Source organism: Rattus norvegicus, chromosome 6, assembly GCF_036323735.1.
Source record: "Rattus norvegicus strain BN/NHsdMcwi chromosome 6, GRCr8, whole genome shotgun sequence".
Lineage (NCBI taxonomy): Eukaryota > Metazoa > Chordata > Mammalia > Rodentia > Muridae > Rattus > Rattus norvegicus.
In genome coordinates, this window is record NC_086024.1 from 136,537,410 (window position 1) to 136,558,416 (window position 21,007).

The 21,007-nt window shown below is 52.3% G+C and overlaps 1 protein-coding gene across 1 annotated transcript; it reads right to left on the minus strand.

Moving 5' to 3' along the window:
* Positions 1-13,173: 13,173 nt before the first annotated feature.
* Ckb (creatine kinase B) lies at positions 13,174-16,055 on the minus strand. The gene is made up of 8 exons (NM_012529.3): positions 15,994-16,055; positions 15,537-15,750; positions 15,195-15,349; positions 14,984-15,116; positions 14,633-14,804; positions 13,933-14,056; positions 13,633-13,822; positions 13,174-13,553 (listed from the first exon to the last, which is right to left on the minus strand). Exons 2-8 carry the CDS (start codon positions 15,727-15,729, stop codon positions 13,375-13,377), a joined length of 1,146 nt encoding a protein of 381 aa, NP_036661.3. The 5' UTR covers positions 15,730-15,750; positions 15,994-16,055; the 3' UTR covers positions 13,174-13,374.
* Between the last annotated feature and the right edge of the window lie 4,952 nt (positions 16,056-21,007).

The following is a 21,007-nucleotide window of genomic DNA, read 5'->3' on the forward strand; positions in this document are numbered from 1 at the left end:
CCTTGCACTGTCTCCTAATGCTCTACTGAAGCCTTAGCTCAGGCAGTCCTGCAGCTCACTGCTGCTCCTCCCACTGGGCACAGACGTCCCCCACACCCCCAGCTTCGGGTTTGAAGCACCCTTTCTCCCAGCCCTCCTGGTCCCTGGGAGGGGGTGGTGCAAAGCCTCGAGCAAACGCCGGGCCCTGGCCTCACTGAGTTGGGTTTTTTTCTGTGTGGTACCTGATAGTCCTCACCCTCCCTGTGATTCACACATAAATCACACCTACAGCTTCTCCCCAACACCTACATGGGTAGATATAGGGGTGGGGAAGTGAACTTGACACAAAGAAGTTGTCACCTTGATTGAGAGTGCTGTTTTAGGTGGTTGTGGCCTGGGGCATGCAATCTGGACTAGTGCTTAAGTCACGGCTGTTTGTTGTCCTGTCTGCTGTGGTCAAGACAACGCAGATGAGGACCTCGGAACTCAGATTGCAGCAGTCAGTCAACAGCAAGAGTCAAAACTTAGTGCTAGAAAGATTGCTGCGTGGTTAGGAGCATGTACCGCATCTGCCAACGGCTGGTTTTGATTTTCAGCATCCACATATGGTGGTTCACAATCACCTTCAACTCTAGGTCCAGAGGATCCAGCACTTCTGACTTTCATGGGCACTTGTATCACATGCACTTTATAACACACACGCACACCACATTTACATGTATTTAAAAGAAGTGAGGGTCCTAGGATAATTAGGGCTACACAGAAGCACCCTCTCTTGAAAAACTTTTAACAAAAGAAAACAAGTGAGGGCTTGGAGTGGGATGCAGTGGGAAATGGTGTGACGTCCACTGCAGAGCATGGGAGTCCAGAGCATGGGGTCTCCAGGACCGAAGAGAGGAAGGGAAATGGTGAGGACGGCTCACTGGGCCTCATGTCCAAAAAGAGAGAGCTAGAAAAGCCAGGGAAGCCAGCAGGGCACCTGCTGCAGGCACTCAGTGAGGTAGCCGCATGGGCCCTTTGATTGGTCTGGGGTGAGTGAGGGAGAAAGGGTACAGTGCCTGGTGTGAGCAGCAGGCAGCAACAGGAGCTCGGTGGGAAGGAAGAACAGGAGAACGGGTTTGGAAGAAAGCACATGGCCAACAAGGACGAGAGATGCTCCAGGACCTTCAGCGGGTGGATAAAGGCAAAAACGGGAGAGCTGGAATCCAGTCCTGACACCCTGTTGACAATCGGCCAGGCAGACAGCCATACAGTAGAAGGAAGGCCCAGCGCCATCAACTCTGAGTGCACGGGAGCTGCTTGCCCCCATGACCCTGAAATCTTACTCTGAGTCCCTGGATTCCAGGCCTCTAGAGGGATGTGCTGCTGCAGCTGTGCCCTGCTAAGCAGAGACTCTCCAGCCTCTCTTCCATCCCTCAGAACTTTAAAGGATCCTTCAGAGGGTCACAGAAGAATGGGTACTGCTCAGGTACACGTGGACTTCTCTTGAGATCCGCATGGAGGCTATGCGCATGTGTGCTGTAGGTCACTGTGTCTTCACTAGACAGCCATATATGACTCCACTTATCAAAGCAGAGCCACCAAGCTGTTCTTTAGGAATTATGACCAGCCGTTAGTCCATGAATCCTGCTCTCTGCTGGTTATGGTGCCATGCCTTTCATCCAAGCACTTGGAGAAACCACAGTAAGCTCATCTCTAGCGAGGTCTTGAACAGCCAGGGCTACTTAGTGAGGCCCTGTCAAAGAATCCTGCCCTAGAAATCCAGTCAGGGAGTGGCCCAGAGAACTAATGCAGAGGTCTGTCAAACCGCAGGACTCATGCTGGGTGTGGTGGTGCATGGCTTTAACCTCAGCACTTGGGAGGCAGAGGTGGGTAGATGCCTGTGAGCTGAGGCCAGCCTGTGTACAGAACAAGTTCCAAGCCAGCCAGAACCAAAGAAAAGAAGTGGCTCTTGTCACTGGCTTCTTCGTCTCTACTCTCTCCGCAGTGGGTGCTAGAAGTCTGCCACGTGCCCTGACCAGTGTCCTGATCACACTCTGTGTGAATGCAAACACTCTCGGGGGCTCTGTTCTGTTTGCCATCTGGCTGCATTTAAATGTTATGGGTTAAGTGAGTAACTGCCTCTAAGAGGTACAGACAGCCACTGAATTCCTGAACCGGTTGTAGTTAGAAGGTTTACTAATTTGTTGTTTTGGAGAAAGGGTTTCTGTGTGTAGCCCTGGCTGTCCTGGAACTTGTACACCAGGTTAGCCTTGAACTCAAGAGGTCCACCTGCCTCTGCCTCCCGAGTGCTGGGATTGAGCATGTGTAATACTATGCCTGGCTAGAAGACTTGCTAATTGATGGTTTCAGTGGCAACATTTTAGGTCAGGAGAATCCCCATCACAAATGGGGCCTGTGTCCTTTCTTTAGAATCCAAAATAAAGCATTAATATTGAAAACTGTTTCAGACTGAGACATTTTATTCCTGTCTCCTTCTTGGAAGCATCACAAGTTAGTGAAGGAACCTGGTGGGCAGCGTGGTCCTGACGACAGCGCTAACACTGCAAACTTTCTTACCAGAGAAATGCTGGCCTACCGTACAAGTCAGCCTGAGGCCAACGAGAAGGCTGCCACTTTGATTCTTAGCTCACTATGGTGGAGTGCAAGTGCTTTGCAGGGAAAACAAAACCCAGTTCCAGCAAAGGCACCAAGTGTTGTCCCTCAGGTTGGTGTAACAGAGGATCCTGAGTGGGAAGGCCCAGGGGAGAGAGCGTCATTCTGAAGCAGGGCCACTTCAAAATGAGGCCAGGTTGGTGCACATTTATGATCTCCACCCTCAGCAGGGCAGAAAGACTGACGTCAAAAGAAACTCTGGGGGTTGGGAATTTAGCTCAGTGGTAGAGCGCTTGCCTAGCGAGCACAAGGCCCTGGGTTCGGTCCCCACCTCCGAAAAAAAGAAAAGAAAAAAAAAAAAAGGAGAAAAAAAAGAAAAGAAACTCTGTCAGTACAACCAGGTCAGGAATCGTACAGCTGACAGTACTGCTCTTAGACAGTTGACCTCAGCGAGACCTGGTCTAGGCTATGGCAGGTTAGACAGAGTAGCCTTATAGTCTGACAGTCTAGCGCACAGACTCCTTGGTTTTCCTTTTTCAGAGAGTACCCTTTGCTGACCTTCAACTGCCATTAGAGTGTACCACCGCGTCTGGGAAAACTGTACTTTTTAAAGTTAGAGAAGATGGGGGAGAGGGAGTGTGCGTTTCTGAGGTTTGAGCTAAAGGCCTTAAACATGCTAGTACCACGGAGCAATAGGCTGAGTCCAGAGTCCACTCTGAACACTGTTGGGTCTAACCTCCTCCAAAGGTCAGAATGGCACCAGCTGACATGGTAGATAGCGCACACCTCTAATCCCAACACTTGTGAGACAGAGGCAGGCGGATCTGAGCTGGAGGCCAGCCTGGTAAGCAGTGCCAGGCCAGCCAGGGTTCTACAGTGAGACTCTGTCTCAACAAAACAAAGAAATTAAGAACCACAGCAGCAACGCCTGGCTTGGGCTGCTGGACAGACAGGTAGCCTGCGCATCACAGCCACTCTGAGAGCCCTGACAGGATGTGCCAGGGCATGCCTATAGCAGAGCACATCCAAGGCCTGGTTGTGTGTGGCTTCCATCTCCAGAAGCACGAGGATGAGGGACCACCCCTATTCTGGCTTAGCCCACTTGTGGTTCACATGACTCTCGGGAGAGCACAGTGCCAGCGAGCACAGACTTATTTAGGAAAGTAGATCCCATCACTCAGAGGGGAACAGTGGAAGAGAATCTACAACGGATCCTCTTGAGAGGGGTCAGGGGAGATCTCGGCAGTGTGCCCAGCACAAATGTATAGGCCAGTGGGAGGCTGTCAGTGCTCCGCAGACAGCAGACAGCACAATGACAGTCCACAGTTGACTGTGGGCTTTGTTTACAAACCTACCCAGCCTGGGCCATCTGCCTCCCCACCCTACAATAGAAGTCCTGTAGAAAAGTTTCCTCTCCTTTTCCTGCATCCCAGGGACCTAGAATAGTGCCAGCCTGAAGTGTGGGTGTGGAATGGGTGTATGCAAACGTGCAAACCCTTGGGATCCAGAAAACCAATAAAACAACCCAAGCAGGCAGAAGATTCCTACAAATCAAGGTCCTTATTTGAATTAGGCAGCAAACCCTGACCAGTCAGGGACAGCAGCACAGACCTGGGGACCTCGCGCATCTCTGAATGTTCATCTTAGTATTTACGTAGATGACAAAATCTATTGTGTTCAGGCAACTACTGATCCACTGGGGCCACAGCACAGACTCAGGGGCTGAACCCCAGCCCAGAGGCAGAATGGTACAGTTTTTAAGCCTGACATCCACAAATGTCTATGCCAGGTTATCCCACCAATCAGCATCTAGGAACATGCCTTTGTGGTACACTTTTCCTGTTCCCAATGGTTAGATTATTTGGGCTGGAGAGATGGCTCAACAGTTAGCACTGACTGCTCTTCCAGAGGTCCTGAGTTCAAATCCCAGCAACCACATGGTGGCTCACAACCATCTGTAATGAGATCCGATGCCCTCTTCTGGGGTGTCTGAAGACAGCGACAGTGTACTCATATGCGTAAAATAAATTAAAAAATTCTTTTTTAAAAAAGATCATTCAACTGTGGGGCAACCTTCTGAGAGCATTCACATCACAACTGGCCAACGAATGTCAGCCGGGGAGGTGTTAGGGACATAACCTTTACTTGTTCTCTACTCAAAATGGAAGTTGTATTCAAAATGGCTTCAATTTGGTTCCTTCTTACAATAACCAAGTTTTAGATGTCTGGAAAGGGCAGGGCATCCTTAATGCCTGAGACCTGTGTCCTTGCCCCCCACCCAACTTCCACCCTCCCCTGTGACTACACCTCTCCAGACAGGCAGCTGCCTTGGGCGGGTTAACCCATCTAATCTTTTGATTTCCAGAGCCCTTCCTGTAGTGGGTGGAGACCCCAAGATTAGGCTGGGAGTAGATCCAGGGTATTAGATGGACTAAACTTTGCCTTCCACTAACCTGCGTATACTTTTGGCAACTTGGTTTTTACAGTTTGCCTTTTATTGTGAGACAGTTTTATTATATTTGCTTCAAACCCAAAGAGATCTTCCTGCCTCTGCCTCCTGGGTGCTTGAAAGCATGCACCACCACCACCACCACCACCACCACCACCACCACCACCACCACCACCACCACCACCACCACCCCTATCTTGATTTTAAGAATATCTCAAGCAGGGCTGGAGAGATGGCTCAGTGGTTAAGAGCACTGACTGCTCTTCCGAAGGTCCTGAGTTCAAATCCCAGCAACCACATGGTGGCTCACAACCATCTGTAATGAGATCTGATGCCCTCTCCTGGTGTGTCTGAAGACAGCTACAATACATATAATAAATAAATAAATAAACAAAAAAAATGAAGATGTATTAAAAAAAAAAGAATATCTCAAGCAACATCTGTGCCACCCTTGCCCACGTGGGTATACCTTGCCAAGCTGCCCATTACCGTGGCTCACAAGGGTCACAGCTGGGTAAGAGTAGTCTACTTTCCTACCTTGTTTTATTTGGGGTTGGGGTTGTGTCCTAGTTACCTGGGTGACTCTTACACATTACCAGGTACAGCTGCAGCCCGAGGTACAACCTTGGCTATCTCTGGAACACAGCTTCTTTGTGCTCTCTCAGAAAACACTTCCCAGGAGATTTCACCTCAGTGATGCTGGTCTCTTCTTAATCACAGCTAACTTCTTAGGTCCAGCTGACCAGCATCAATTGTCCCAGGAGTCTGCTCTTTTCTGGACTCTAAAGCCAGAGCCCCATGGCCGAAGCTGCCGAGTTCTACTGACTGCAGGAGCTGGAACATGGCCCCCTTGTTCTATTACATTATCAGTAGCTTTCTGTTTTCCAACTTCTTCACTGCCTAAACTTGGCTATCCTGGATCTTGCTTTGTAAATTGATCTTTAACTCAGAGATCTGCATGCCTGTTTCCTAAACACTGGGATTAAAGGTGTGAGTCACCAAGCCTGGATTTAAGTTTTTCTTCCCCTAGAACTTGTTCTGTTCTAGGCTGGCCTTAACTCAGAGATCTGCTTGGCTTTATCTCCTGGGATTAAAGGATCTAAACTTAGCTGGGTAGGCTCTTGCCCCAAGGTTACCACTCTCTTAATTCAGTTTAATATCCTTGAACACAGGATTCAGCCCCATTTCACTTCCTGGTGCCCCTTTACTACTGGGACCATATATTTTATATTTTTCCTTTCCAAGCTTGCCATGCTTGTTCAAAATGCTCTTCATGAGACTTAACCAGAGAAGAAGTCTCTGATGTGCATATCTGAGACTTCCTTTGTCAATGCAATTAATCTGAGTCTCTTCACCTTAGCCTCAGGCAGACCCTTCAAGGGCAAAAAGCAGCCATGGTCTTCACCAAAATATCAAAAAAACAGCTTCTAGGCCACATACTGAGATTCTCCACTGAAACCTCTTGGGCCAGGTCTGCATAATTCAAGTCACTCTCAGTAACAAAGTCTTCCATATTCCTACTAGGATAGCCCATTAAGCCCCACTTAAAACATTCCAAGTTCGACATCTTCCCAAATCCACATTCTTCCAAAGAAAAGCACGGTCAGGCCTATCACATCGATCTCCCAGTCCCTTGTACCACCTCCTGTCTTAGGGTCTCCTTACTATGAAGAGACACCATCACCAAGGGAACTCTTACAAAGGACAACATTGAGTTGGGGCTGGCTCACAAGTTCAGAGGTTCATCAAGGTGATAGCATTTTGGGTTTTTGTTTTCGTTTTTTGGTGGTTTTTCTTGGTTACTGTTGTTACTTTGTTTTGTTGAGAGCCGGCCAAACGGTCCACATCTGCTTTTGTTTTGTTTTGTTTTGTTCTTGGCACTGATTTTGGTTGGCTGTGAGTCTTCTTCTGTCAGCTGTGGCAAAGCCGGCTGCAAACCTGTTTTTCTGTGACCCTAGGTACTCCTCTTGTGATTCCTGGTTTTTGATCAAGTGGGGGCCACTGGGAATCTCACCAGAAGGAAGGACCAGAATACCTGGAAAGGTTCCTTAGCTGTTCCGATCTTGCTGTTCCTTCAGAGAACCTGAATCCCTAAGCACCCACATCGCACAGCCTCAACTGTACCTACATCCAAGTGGTCCCATACCCTCCTCGGCATCCACAAGCCCCTGCCTGCAGGGCACACAAACACACACAAAAATATTTTTAAAAAAGAATAAACCAGGTGGTGAGAGCACACGCCTTTAATCTCAGCACCTGGAAAGCAGAGGCAGGTGGATCTCTGAGTTTTGAGGTCAGACTGGTCTACAAATCGAGTTCAGGGTAGCCAGGGCTACAAAGAGAAACTGTCTCAGAAACGATAAGAAAGAATAAATAAATAAATTAGGGAGGAACAAGTGCTGTTGTGGTTCTTTCCCTGCCTCTGGCCTCAGGCAGACCCCTGCTCTCACCACATCCGCCTCTCATCACCACATCCGCCTCTCTCGACCGTCTGGAGCTAAGCTGGGACTCAGGGAGCTAAACAACTGCTTTTTTCTAGGAGACATCTACTTCCTGAACTGTCCCAGAGACTTCTGTCTTGGGAACCTTTAAGTAATCGGGAGTCAAGTATTGAAGATTAAATTAAAATCAGAAATGGAGGGGCTGGGGATTTAGCTCAGCGGTAGAGCGCTTGCCTAGGAAGCGCAAGGCCCTGGGTTCGGTCCCCAGCTCCGAAAAAAAGAACAAAAAAAAAAAAATCAGAAATGGAGGGCTAGAGAGATGACTCCGTGGTTAAGAGCACTGACTGCTTTCCCCGAGGTCCTAAGTTCAATTTCCAACAACCACATGGTGGCTCACAACCATCTGTAATGGGATCCGATGCCCTCTTCTGGTGTGTCTGAGGAGAGTGACAGTGTAGTCACATACATTAAATAGATTTTTTAAAAAATCAGAAGTGAAAAAAAAAATGGAGACTTCACCTCCCTTGGTTAACTGCCCCATATCCTTTGCCAGTCAAAGTGTATCACTTAAATGGTAAGTGACTGAAGGAAAGTGCTACCCTGGAGGGCCTCGTGTTGATCCTAAAGGTACAACTATGAACAAGGGGGTAAAACATGGGAGGGAATCATGGGAGGCCGAGGGGTAGCGCCGCAGAGGAGATGCAGATGTGATGAGTCTGCAGGAAGTGGAAGACGGGCGGCACAGAGCCCAGCTGATCTCCCACTCATGTCATGTGGGGCCATGACACCAGCAAGTCCCCAGTAAAGTGTCTAGATGATGCACTTCTCTTAGGGGCTCTGTTCTCAGTACTTCACCAGGGAGTGCCCTAGCTCCTCCGGTAAGATGTGTGCTGCTCCCAGACCAAGACAGGGTAGCTTGCACCAGGTGTCTGGAAGAAAAGCCTGACACGCAGCGTGACTCTGCCATGCCTTCTAGAGCGGGATCTGCGCTGGCTTGCCTCCACACAGGAGCTGCCAGCAGGCGTGGGCTGTGCAGACATTCTGGGAAGTAGCAGATAGTCCTAGGTAGAGGAGCCCCAGATGGCCTCCAACCTCAGGAGGCCCCATTCCAGGCACCCTGAGCATTCTAGGCCTGGACCTGCTGCTCACCACCATCTTTCAGGCCCTCAACCGTTTGGTAAGCCCTTAGGTAACCCACCCTGTAATCCAGAGGTGGCAGTAAGTTACACTTCTCAGTTAATGAACTTAGGCAAACACTAGGACTTGGCACAAAAAAAAAAAAAAAAAAAAAAAAAAAAAAAAAAAGCCGTCACGGAATCCTTGACCTGAGGCCAGAGAAGAGAAATGTCTGGCCCCTCCTTTCTGTCTGCAGGACTAAGGACAGGGTGAGGCCTCTGGCTCAAGCAGCAGCACAGGTGGTCATTGTCAAGCCAGAATCAACAGCTGCAGGTCTGTGGGGTGAACTGCTTATGTCTGGACATCTGGTCTACCCAAGCCCCTCCGTACGCACAGGGCTGCTGAGTGCTCAGAAGCAGTGCTTTCAACCCAACAGATTTGTTTAGGTTTTTTCTTTTTGTTTGTCTGGGTTTGTTGTTTGTTTTCTGAGACAGGGTTTTTCTGTAGTCCTGGCCACCCTGGAACTTGCTCTGTAGACCAGGCTGGCCTCAAACTCAGGTCTGCCTGCCTCTGCCTCCCAAATGCAGGGATTAAAGGCGCGTGCCACCACACTGGGATCTACCTGGTTTGGTTTGTCTTGGGACAACCTTGGCTTGGGGAACACACCGCTTCAAACGCAGGCTAACAAGAACAATCGAGTTGAGGCTGCAGCAGCCGGGCAAGCAGTACCACCTCTGCTGGCATGGGTGTGGTAGAATTTGCAAAATGGAGCTGTGCCTGAGCCTAGACATAAACTACCAGACAGCCTGACACTCCATCAGACAACCTAGTGAGTCATCCCCAGTGTGGAGAAAGCCAGAACCAGGTCACCCTTCATTCCACCCGCAGTCCAACCCCACTGACCCACAGTCTGCCCTGCTCTCCAGTGACGCTGCTGCTAGGAGAGCTGACCACAGTCCCGGTTGATCACTTCCCCACTAGTGATTTAGGTGCCACACACGTTTCCATCAGGACCTAGTGGCCAGGTGATACAAACATAGGAGCCCTACCTGTTTTCTGCAGGATGGCCTTGTACTCACATCCCAAGGTGGCTGCTTGAATGACTGTCTTGTCACCAAGCTAAGCACCAAAACTTTGTAGCTAAAGCAGAGTGGCCACCAGGGAACTTTAAGCCATCAATACCTTAAAACTTGGCCAGAGGGAGCTCCTGCCACTCCCACTTCTGTCCTGTTAAAGTCGTGTGTTACCATGCCCAGCTATTGTCCAGCCTTTAAGTAGGTAGGGACTGTATTGGCCAAGGTGTGGTAGTCAGGACTCCTGAGCCTCAGCCAGAGCCCCTGCTCTGGGTCAGAGTAAAGACACAGACCAGAGTCCCAGCTGACCAAAAAGCCTTGCTTCCCTGGCTGTCACCCACTACATTAGTAGGATGACTCTCCTTTTGGCCAGTGGGAAAGATTTAACTTGAATCCCTGTGGGTATAATGTCTAGCTGCCTCAGGCATCAGGAGGCTTGCTAAGTACCAGGCTGGGTCAGAAATAGAAGTGCTGTGTAAGGAACCCTGTGGGCAATTGCAGCCTTCTAAGCTACCATTGGGAGAAGCTAGACCCACCCCTCAAGAGCCCTGAAAGCCCCAGAAGTTAGAGCAGAGGAATCACCCAGGCCTGGGTTAGGCTTGACCTAGAGTTAGGCTTTCCTCTCTGAGCCTCAGTTTCCCCATCACAGAGGAGGTTAGCAGTGGATGCCTTCTTGCTACTGCCTTAATGGACTCCCACCAGCCGTGACACATTAAATTCTTAAAATATAAATAGAAGAAAGAAGAAAAACAGTTCCAGTTTTACTGGGACAGGGCCAAGGCTGTGTAGCCCAGCACTGACTAGTACAAAGCCCTTGGTTTAATCCTAAACCCTGCACTGCAGAAACAGGGTGAGACAGTACACATCCACAATCCCAGCCGCCGGTTGGTGGAGGCAGGAGGATTTCACGTTCATCCTCAGGTACATAGGGAAGACTGGGAATGCAGCTAAGATCAAGCACTTACCTAGCATGTGCAGAACCCTGAGTTTGACCCTCAACATGGCCAAAAACATTGCCTTATATAAGCAATACATGCTCACTGGAAGAAATTCGGAAAGAGAAGTATAAAGAAGGAAATCACCTGTTTCCACCCACAGGCAGAAGGCTCTGGGGGTTTGTCCATACATAATAATCTGTGTGGGATCTCAGTGCAAGCTGTTTTATAACCCGTGCTTGCTTTCTCAGCCTGTCTTCACAGCACTGAGTGTGAAATTTGCTTGCATGAAGTAGGAGGGGTGGGGTTGGCCAAACTCGCTCGCACTCTCTGTCTCTCTCTGTCTCTCTGTCTCCCCCCACCCCCCCAAGTAAATGGTCCTGACCAGTTCTTTCCTTCTCTAAGCAGTTGTATTTCCTTGTTTTTGGATAGTGGTCTTCCAGGGTCAGCATCTAGAAATTCTACCCGCCCCAGGGTGAAGAGGGCTGGGGTTTTTATTAGTATGGTAGGTTGGTGTCTTGGAGGACAGAATACCCACCTCTATCATTGGACCACCCCAATGTTGGTAGCTCCAAGGTGAAACCCTCCTTTGGCTGCTCCTGGTAAGAAATCAGACTTAGTGTGGTCAGACTGTCCCAGGGAGATTTGCCTCCACCCCCACTCCCAATGAGCACAGCTCCTTCCTCTCTGTGCCCACCACAAAAGCCAAGCTCAACACACTCATTTGAATCTCAGATCCAAAGACAGAGCAGGGCCGTCTGGACTTCTTCCATAAGAAGAAAAGTTGGTATTCCAAGAATGAACTTAACAGGCCTGAGGCAGTTATAAGAAGACAGGCAGGAACCCTCACCATTACAGGGGTCCCATGTCCTGCCTCCTGTCATCAGGTCTTTTGATGTGTAACAGCAGATGGAGGGTTTAGGGTGTACTGTACCTACTGTCCCTCTCTTGTCCTTCCCTGTCAGAGACTCACTTCCCTTTTTTATGGAGATAGTTCTAAAGCTCCCCCTCCCCCGTTTTTCAAGACAGGGTTTTTCTTTGAAGTTCTGTTCTGTCCTGGAACTTGCTCTATAGCTCAGGCTGGCCTTGAGCTCAGAGCTCTGCCTTCCTAAAGGCATATGCTCGCACTGCCCAGCTGAAGGACTACTTTTTGCCACCAGACTGAAGTCTACAAGTGTGGCTGGCAGAACCCCACTGACTGGAAGACAAAGCTGAGGGAACGGTCTCATCCATACCCCTGTCTCGCGGGGCCCCAGATCTCCCTGACAGAAGTGCTAGCTGCAAACCTGTTAGGACATGTGAGGAGACTGAAGACAGAAGAGAGTGCTATCCCAGGACACTAAGAGATGCAGAGATCGGGGTTGGGGATTTAGTTCAGTGGTAGAGCGCTTGCCTAGGAAGCGCAAGGCCCTGGGTTCGGTCCCCAGCTCCGAAAAAAAAAAACAAACAAACAAACAAAAAAAAAAGAGATGCAGAGATCCCTGACCCCTCTCTGTCCTTCTAGGGAGCCTGTCCTATATAGCCCAGTCCACCCAGTGAGATGCGTTCTGACAGCGTTCTACAGGTAAGTCCTCACTCGAGTTTCCCCAACCTAGACACCACCTAGATGAGCCCATAACTGGAGTCTGCCCTTTGAAGCAACACCAGGACACACCTCTGTAGCCCACAGCTCAGTGCTGCCTCCCCATCTACTGGGTCTGGGTATCAAGTCTGGGGCGATCATCCGTGAAGCCTGTGGTGTGCCTGACCAGCAGGGGGCAGCACAAGACTGTTTTCTTGGAAGACTCACTGTGGGGGCGGGGAACTGCAGTTCCAGCCCCTGGTTGACGTTTTTCCCTTTCTCAGCTTTCAAATGTGGGCCAGATCTTTTCATGAGGCCCAACCAGGATAAGCCACCATGAAAAGCAGCCAAGCCTTTGTGCCCAGGCCCCCTGATGTGAGCCTTGGAATGTCTCCCCTTTGACCTGTTCAGACAGGTCACAGCAAAGCCCCTCCAACTACTGTCCTGTCTCCTAGATGACGTGGCACAGAAGCTAGAAGTGGAAGCAAAAGCTTGTCTCCTCCCAACCACCAGGGCCCCAGAGAGGAAGCTGCAAGAGAGGGACGGGTGGTTCTGAAAAGCTCTTGTCTGGATGGGGCTGGAGAGCTGGGCTGAGGGATCAGGAGGAGGCACCTCAACCTGGGGTTGGAAGCTGGAGGAAGTAGGGAGAGAATTATTTAAGAACTGGAGTAAGTGTTGAAGCCTGGAGGGGAAGGAAGTGAAGAGATAGAACTTTAGATATTCAGGCTGCCAGGAATGCGGCAGAAAGAAACTGGGGAAGATGTCAAGTTGCTGACTCCCTTTAGCTGGCTGGAGCTAAGGAAATACTAGGCTCCACCCTGCAAGTACAAATGTCCTTAGATGTTCAGGCTGCACTCAAGTCTCCCTCCCTCTGCCCTGTATCTTAAGACTCATGTTTCATCTGCTAGGTGAAGTGACAGGCCAGGAAGGACGGATGGACACACACACACACACACACACACACACACACACACACACACACACACACGACTGTCTCTAAGAAAGGAGAAGCAACACTCAGACATAGGGCAGGCCAAACCCTAATTTATTTCAGTGTCTGCAACAGCTTAGCCATCAGAAAAATAAACTCTACCCAGGGCGACAGAAGTCTCTACAGCGAGGCTAAGGGCTCAGCCGCCAGGCGGCAAACATCAAGGATGCATGGCGGGCACTGCCCGGGTAATAAGTTAGGAAGCGGCAGCCTGGTGGTGGCTAGGGCCAGGCTTCACTTCTGGGCAGGCATGAGGTCGTCAATGGGCTGACCCTGCTCAAGCCGCTGCTCCATCTCAATGAGTAGCTTCACTCCGTCCACCACCATCTGCACCAGCTCCACCTCCGAGAAGCCCAGGCGGTCAGCGTTGGAGACATCAAAAACTCCACCCACAGCAGCGGTGTCCACACCACCTGGGGATGGGAGACAGGCAGGTCAGCAGGGCTGGGGAAAGCCGCGTTTGCTGCTTCACCTGAGTCGTCTGCCCCTCACCTGTGCCTCGCTTCTGAAGCCGCAGTCGCTTGAGCACCTCCGAGAACTTCTCGTGCTTTCCCAGGTGGGGCAGCTTGATGTGCACGCCTGCCCGAAGCCCAGTGCCCAGGTTGGATGGGCACGTGAGGATGTAGCCCAGGTGAGGGTTCCACATGAACTCATAGTTCTTAGACTTGAAGAGAGTTTCAATCTGAAGGTGAAGGGAAAGTTAAGGGAAAATGTAGCTGGAAGCCCCAAGCACCCTGGGAAATGTGGACTCAAATCCCCCCGACCCCCTCCCTCCTTAGCACCAGGCCAGACCTGAGTGAGGCCAGTGCAGAATCGCGTGAAAACTTCCTTCATGTTGCCCCCTTTCTGCATGGAGATAACCCGCAGGTGGTCCTCCTCGTTGATCCACACCAGGAACGTCTTATTGTCATTGTGCCTGGAGGAGGGGGTCGGGCAGACCAAAGTCAAAGTCTACAGCCTTAGTTAGGTCACACCCAGCAGGACGCCCTAGGTGGGTGACCTCCAAAGCGCTTTCCAAGTGCAGGAGTGTGGGCTGTCTCTAAGACGCCCACCCAGCAACACTCGAAGGCAGGGAGACCAGGGCACCTCAATCACCAGTCATGTGCTGCGTGGCCCGCAAGGGGCTGGAGCAGCCAGAGCAGCCCACCAGAGGAAGCACGCCTCCGCCCGCGCAGTCTGCAGGGGTAGGAGCCCTGCCCGGACGGGTGCGGAGGCTTTTGCGTCACTGGCACCTGGCAGAATCCCGGCGGAATAAGGGGGTGAGAAGGAGGAGAGAAAACAAGAAGCGCCGGCTCCCAGGAGGAGGGCGGAGAACAGACGCCAAAGAAACTGGTCACCACCCTTGAATCCCTGGAGACTGCGGCCTCCCGCGGCGCAGGGACCTCAGTCATCCGCAGAACCAAGGTCACCTGCGCACAGTGTGGTAACGCACAATCTACGAATTCAGGCCGTGCCCCACCTTCCGGGGACTGTGAGGGAAGAGGGCTCGTACCAAATGCCGCGAGCATCCGGCCAGTCGCGGGCCATGCCGGAGGCCAGCAGCAGAGGCGACACAGGCTTGTCGAAGAGGAAGTGGTCGTCAATGAGCTGCTGCTGCTCCGCCTCGGTCATGCTCTTGAGCGCATAGTACCTGCCAGACAGGTCGCCATCTAGGCTGGACAGGGCTGCGGAGTACAGAGTTCAAGGACCCGGTGGGTGGGTGGGCGAGCTAGAAAGCTCGCCACCCCGCCCGCGGCAGTGTCCCCGCTGTCTTAGTTGGGTCTTCCACCCTCAGACCCCTGGGGGAATGCGCGCGCGCCCAGACAAGAACGCAGCAGCTCTGGTGGCTGATACCGGACCCTACCTTCTACTGCCAGCTTCTCGATGGCGCGGCGCTCCCCACGGCTGCAGTGAGGGGGGAGGCAGAAGCCGCGGATGCTTCGGCCTGTGCGCACCCGCGAGCTCAGCACGTAGTTGGGGTCCAGGTCATCGCCGCCCTAGGGATGCAAGGCAGTGGCCGGAGTGAGCGCCGAGACCCCCTCTCCCCAGCACGCCCGGACCCTGACGCCCCGCACCTGCAGGTTGTCTGGGTTGAGGTCAGTCTTGTGCTCATCACTGGGCTGGTAGCCGCCGTGCCGGTCCTCGATGATGGGGTCGAAAAGGTCCTTGAATACGTCGTAACTCTCCTCGTCGCCCGCCACTGCACCCACTGTCATGATGTACGGGTGGCCTGGAGGAGGGGCGCGGCGACAGTGACGTCAGCGCCAAGCTAGAGCAAGGCACTGAGGCCCTTATGGCTAAGCGCAGAGAGGACCAGGAGACCCCACCCCGCCGAGGGTTCAGGGAAGAGCAGTGGGATCCTTGCCCGGGGGGCTTGTTGGGGAGACGAAAGCCTGACGCTACAAGGGTGTGCATACCCGGATTGTCTACGCCAGTCTGGATGGCGTCGTCCAACGTAAAGCCGCTCGGCGTGCACTTGGCACGGAGCTCCGCGTACAGCTCGGGGGTCAGCACCTTGGCCATATGGTTGTTGTGGCTGCTCAGATCAGGGAATTCATCCTCGGCCGGGAAGCGCAGCTTCTGCGTGTTGTGGCTGTTGGAGAAGGGCATGGCGGCGGCGGCGGCGGCAGGCTGCGGGGAAGAGCGGGGTCAGAGGAGCTTTACACACCGGTCTCCAGAGACCTGCAGACCAATCCGGACCCCCGAAGCTTTCCTCGGACGTCACCAAGGTCAGCGAGGTCTGCATCTTTTGAGTCCGGCGCATCCCAAGTTCCCCGGCGGGTCCGGGACGCGCTCCGGGCAACGAGCTGCGCGTGATGCACCCAACCGCGTAGCGCCCCTCAGGACTAGCCCCTCACCCTCCGACCCGCTCACCGGGATTCCGGACGGAGCAGGAACGCAGACTGCTTGTGCTTGCAGCTCCGGGCGCAGCGCAGAAGAACGACGGCCGCTCGCTGCTCCCTGAGCTCTTAAGGGGCGCGTCGCCGGCCTCCCATTGGCGGCTATTTATAGCCCATTCATTCCATTGGCCCGCGCTTTGGGGTGGTGCCGCCGCTTTGTCCGAGGCAACAACCCTCGACACCCCCAGCGGCCCACCCCATGGGTCCCCAAGTCTCGACCCCGCTGCGCAGTTTGGTCAACCCCGTGGCGCTCGCTCAGGATCTCGAAGACGAAATCCCAGGACCGTAGATACCCTAGACCTGCTTCACACACACTGCCTCGGGGCAGGAAACTGAGTCTGGAAAGCCAGTTAGCACTTGAGGTTCCTGCCTTCCCTGCTTCCTGCCTTGTCAGGCCGACAGCAGTGTTGAGGGGGTCATGGCAAGAGATACCAGGTTTTTAGCATGGGGTACGGCTTCCATCCACTGCATCCAGGCGGTACAAAACGGTACAGGGGAGCTGACCTTCCTCAAGGTGCCTGCGGGCATCTCCTGGGTGTTCTTGGTGCAACACCAGAGGCGCAGTCTGGCTGCGGTCCCGCCCGGAAGCACCCAGGGTGTTCTGACCTTGGGCGGGCCCTAAGGAACCTAGCCAAGACCCTTGGACCCGGACCCTGAAAAATTCAAGACACTGAGCTCCTAGAGACTGTTTTTGAATCTTCAAATCCCCAGGTTCTTTCCTGAGGGACCGGTTTCTACCACCCCACCTACAAAGACAGTACCTACGGCAGGCAAACTGGGGGTGGAGGAAGCACCAGTCAAAAATAAGCTCATTAATCAGATCCACCAGATTGAAAGAGTCTCTTTCCCCCACCCCGTGTCCCACACACGCAGGTACGGGGAAACCTGGAATTTGACCACAGCCAGTGCCGGCTGTGAATTGGAATGTGTGAACACAGGCGTTCACACCCTGCCTCCAGCTGCCAGCAGTTTCATCTTCTCTGGAAAGTAGTTTAGCAGTACTTATTAAAATTTTTAAAATTGTTCCATGACCTAGCAATCTCACTTCTAGGAATCCAGCCTATAGAAAGACGGCGTCCCTTCTCTACGAATAGATCAGGAACCGTGCAGAGGGAGAGAAAGACACGCTTGGATTAGACCTTGATGCTCATGAGGGGATGGCCATAGGTAGAAAAGTGTACAGACGCAAACAGAGGTGAGGCCGGGCATGCTGGCATACCCCTTCAATCCCAGGCAGAGGCAGGAGGATCTCTATGAGTTTGAGGCCAACCTGGTGTACAAAGAGAATCCAGGACAGCCAGGCCTCTGTTCCAGAGAAACGTTGTCTCAAAAAAAAAATCAATATCTATACTTTCCTGTTTATTGTCTACTCACAGCCTCTCAGCCATTTCTGGGTTTGTGTGTTAGACAGAATATCTTCAGTCGTTTGTCTTTGACAGGCTCTATAGTCCTGGACCTCACCATGTAGACCCTACAGGCCTCAGAGATCTGCCTGCCTCTCCTTACCCAATTCTGGACTTAAAGACGTGGTCCACCCTGCCCTGAGGGATTGCAGTTCAAAGCCTAGCTTCAGAGAACTGAGAGCACACTTAAGCCCCAGAGGAAAAGAAGCTGAAGACACCTTTTGGGGGAGGCTGCTCCTCCTGCACCTCCAGCCACACGTGAGGGACTGGATGGAATAAAGATGGATGGAAGTGCCCAAGAGGCTTAGGGACCTGCCTTTCTGTGGAAGCAGGCTGCCCTGAGCAAACAGAGAGGCATGACTAGAATTCAAGGCTTCGAGAGAATGTGCCGGTGCCTGGGTAGAGTGGCAGAGTAAAGAACTCAGGGCAGAAAGCCTGCCTGCCTGCCTCTGCCTGGGTGAGCATGAAAAGCCACCACTGTTCTGTCCCCAGAGCTCCTGCAGAGCTCCTGTCTCTTGCTCAGCTTGGTCTACTGTGTTTTGAGACAAGAGTCCATAGACCAGGCTCTTCCCGTCTCAGCATCCTAAGTTCTGATATTATAGGATGGAGCCACCATGCCCAGGTCAAGTCACTTTTTTGTAGGCCAATGAAACCTCACAATAAGAAGGTATTCCAGGAGTCTGGAAGACGAGGCAGATGTGTATCTGGGCATTTAAAGCTGGCCTAGCCTACATAGTGAATTCTGGGGCATCCAGGGATACATAGAGAAACCTTGTCTCAAAAAGAAAAGGGGGGGGGGGGAAGGAAGATTAGGAATTCAAGACCAGCCTGGGCTCCCTGAGCTCTTGTCTCTGGCTAGACCACAGGTGTACCATCAGCCTGTGTGTGCTATGCTCCCAGCAGCCCCTCCCCATCTCAGAAATAATCTGCAGCTGCCCACCCAGTCCCTACCCTGCTCAGGGAAGCTGGCTCTGCTTGAGCCCTAGTTCTCAAGTTTCTGTTTGTAGAAATGGGAAGCGAACTTGTTATCTAGGCTGGGGGTGGGGAAGGGGAGTTTGGGGCTTCCTCTTTGCCTCCAGGATTTACAGCTTCTTAGCTCTTTCTCCTTCCTTACCCCTTCCCATCTCCGTGCCAGGGCAAGACCAGGATTCTAGGTGAGGTGAGGAACAGAAGGTAGGACTGGCAGGGGTGCCTATCCCAGCAGTAAGCCACACCCAGCACAGGAACAGGCTCTTGTGACCTTTGTCCTATGCCCCACTCTACTTCAGATACACAAAGGAAGACACACAAAGAAGTGCTGGCTCAGAAGTCCAGATATCCCCCAGTGGTCCCAGGGTGACTACGCTTGGGACATTGTGCAGATTCAGAGAGCAGAGTATATGACAGCTACAGTAGAGGTGACAGCAGAGTAGGGAGGTAAAGGGGCCTTTCACAGTCTTTAGATCACAATATGAACGTGAGGCCCCCACTGAGGTGTTGCTTGGAAGTCCTGGTGGCCTTCAGAGCAAGGGAGCAAGCTGAGGGTCTGCTGACCCAGCTGCGTTCCTGACTGTGGACCTGCTGCTAACCTTAGAACTCAGTAGCTGGTCTGGCAGTTTCCAGGCAAGAAGCTGGATGACATCATCCCTCAGATTTACGGTCCTATCTCCTTCGAAATCACACCAAGTCATACATTAACCACAGAGCAGGAAAGGGCCTCAAAGGAGTCCTAGGTTTTTTTATTCATAGAGCATGGTCCAGTTCCGCAGGGCAAGTGGAGAAACAGGTCTCTGGGCTCCAGGTTCCCCAGAGGCCATCCATAGTCCGTCAGTCTGTGCCCAGGGTACAGCTCTTCCTCTCTGCTCCCTTGCTCATGGAACACAAAGGGGAAGTTGGCAGGGGTTAGAAGAGAGGTGGCGGCTGCAGGACCCAGTGCCGCAGGGCTGTGCCAGTCAAAGGGGCCTCTTGGCAGCCTAGGCCCTGACAGAGGTGCAGGTGGAGCAGCCTACCCAAAAGGCGCAGCTTCTTTTCCTCTGGAACTGCCTCTGTTCTTGCTCAAGTGTCTTATCAATTCTCTGAAACTAGGCTTTGAACTGCAATCTCTCAGGCCAGGGTGGACCACACCTTTAAACACAGTATTTGGTAAGCGGAGGCAGGCAGATCTCTTGAGTCTGAGACCAGCATGATCTACACAGTGAGTTCTAGACCAGCCAAGGCTATATAGGGAGACTGTCTCAAAGGCAAAATTCAGTCCTGCTTAAACCATGTTGTCTGTATGATGCTAGACAAATTGACCTTCTGTTCCCCGTCTGTAAAGAGGTCATAAAATTGTGGGGTGGAAGGGTTCAGTGACATGAGAGTTGGCTGACTGCTGATAGCATCTGTTTTTATTAGGACAAGTCAGTGTATAAACTGCCCATGGAAATCTCCCCACCCCCACCTCAGCAGCTAGGGTCTTAAGGAGGCTGGCTCTGCTAGAAGACTCCAGGCTGAGCTGAGGCATGACAGATGGATAGCTCTGAGAAGGTGGACTACAGAAGGTACGCAGGAAGGACTGGGAAGCCAGCAGTGGGTAACTGGAACCAAGGGAAACCCCCCTGGTTGAACTCATAGGTTTGGTGGGGATGTACTAAGGCCTGGTCTCCATGCCACCGAGAAGCTGGGGAAGAGGAACCTCAGGAGGAGTGGAAAGTCTTAACTCTCCAGAGGAGCAATTAGGATGTGTCTTGGGCTGTGCACCACCAAGGGAATGAAGTACCCTGTTAGGGATAGGGGTTGTGCAGCCGTGGATACAGCTGGATGTCTCAGGTAAAAGTTTAACTTCACAGAATGGGTGACCAAGAAAACCCCTCATTGCCTGTTCTTCCAGGGCTATTCTGTTAAGGTCAGCCAGGGCCGAAATCTGAGGTCTGGAGTCAGGCACCTGAGTTTCTAGGGCAAGGACCTTACAACACTACTACAGCTTGTCCTATCCGCTTGGCTTCCAGCAGCCCCTCTCCCAGGGCACTAGTGAGTCCACTTCATAGGCTTCATATACTCTCAAGATGTCAGGGATCCTAGGAGGGGACGTTATGCCCCCTTCCCCTCACGCAGGACCTAGCCTTAGGCCACTTTTGCAGAATACTCCAGACTAACGCTACTTCTACACTCGGGCCAGCCCTAGCCAAAGTCTTTGCCTAGACCCCCCCGTCCCTTTGCCCTGCGGTCCCACTTTCTAGCATTTATCCTGGAGCCCAGGCAGGGTGTTTCAGAGCCGTTTGCAAAGACAAAATGTCATGGTGGGCCATAGTAGGGAGGCCCTGGGGTTGCATAGTTGTCAAAGTGCGCTTTAGGGTCAGGCGTATCCCGCGGGCAGAAGCTTCGTGCACTGGGCAACCCTAAAAGGCCGCACGCGGACAAGCTGCTGGCGAACAGGGGACTTTTATTTTGCACAGTGCTCGGGTTTCTCGGGCAACGCGCAAGTGTGCACACAAGAACACAGCCGCGGAGACGCCAGCCAGGAAACGTCCTTTGGGAGCGCGCAAAGGACAGCGCGGCGGCTCCCAGCAACCCGTGCGCTGGTTTGACGTCATCAAAGAGCACCGGAAGTGCGGCGGCCGCGGCGGA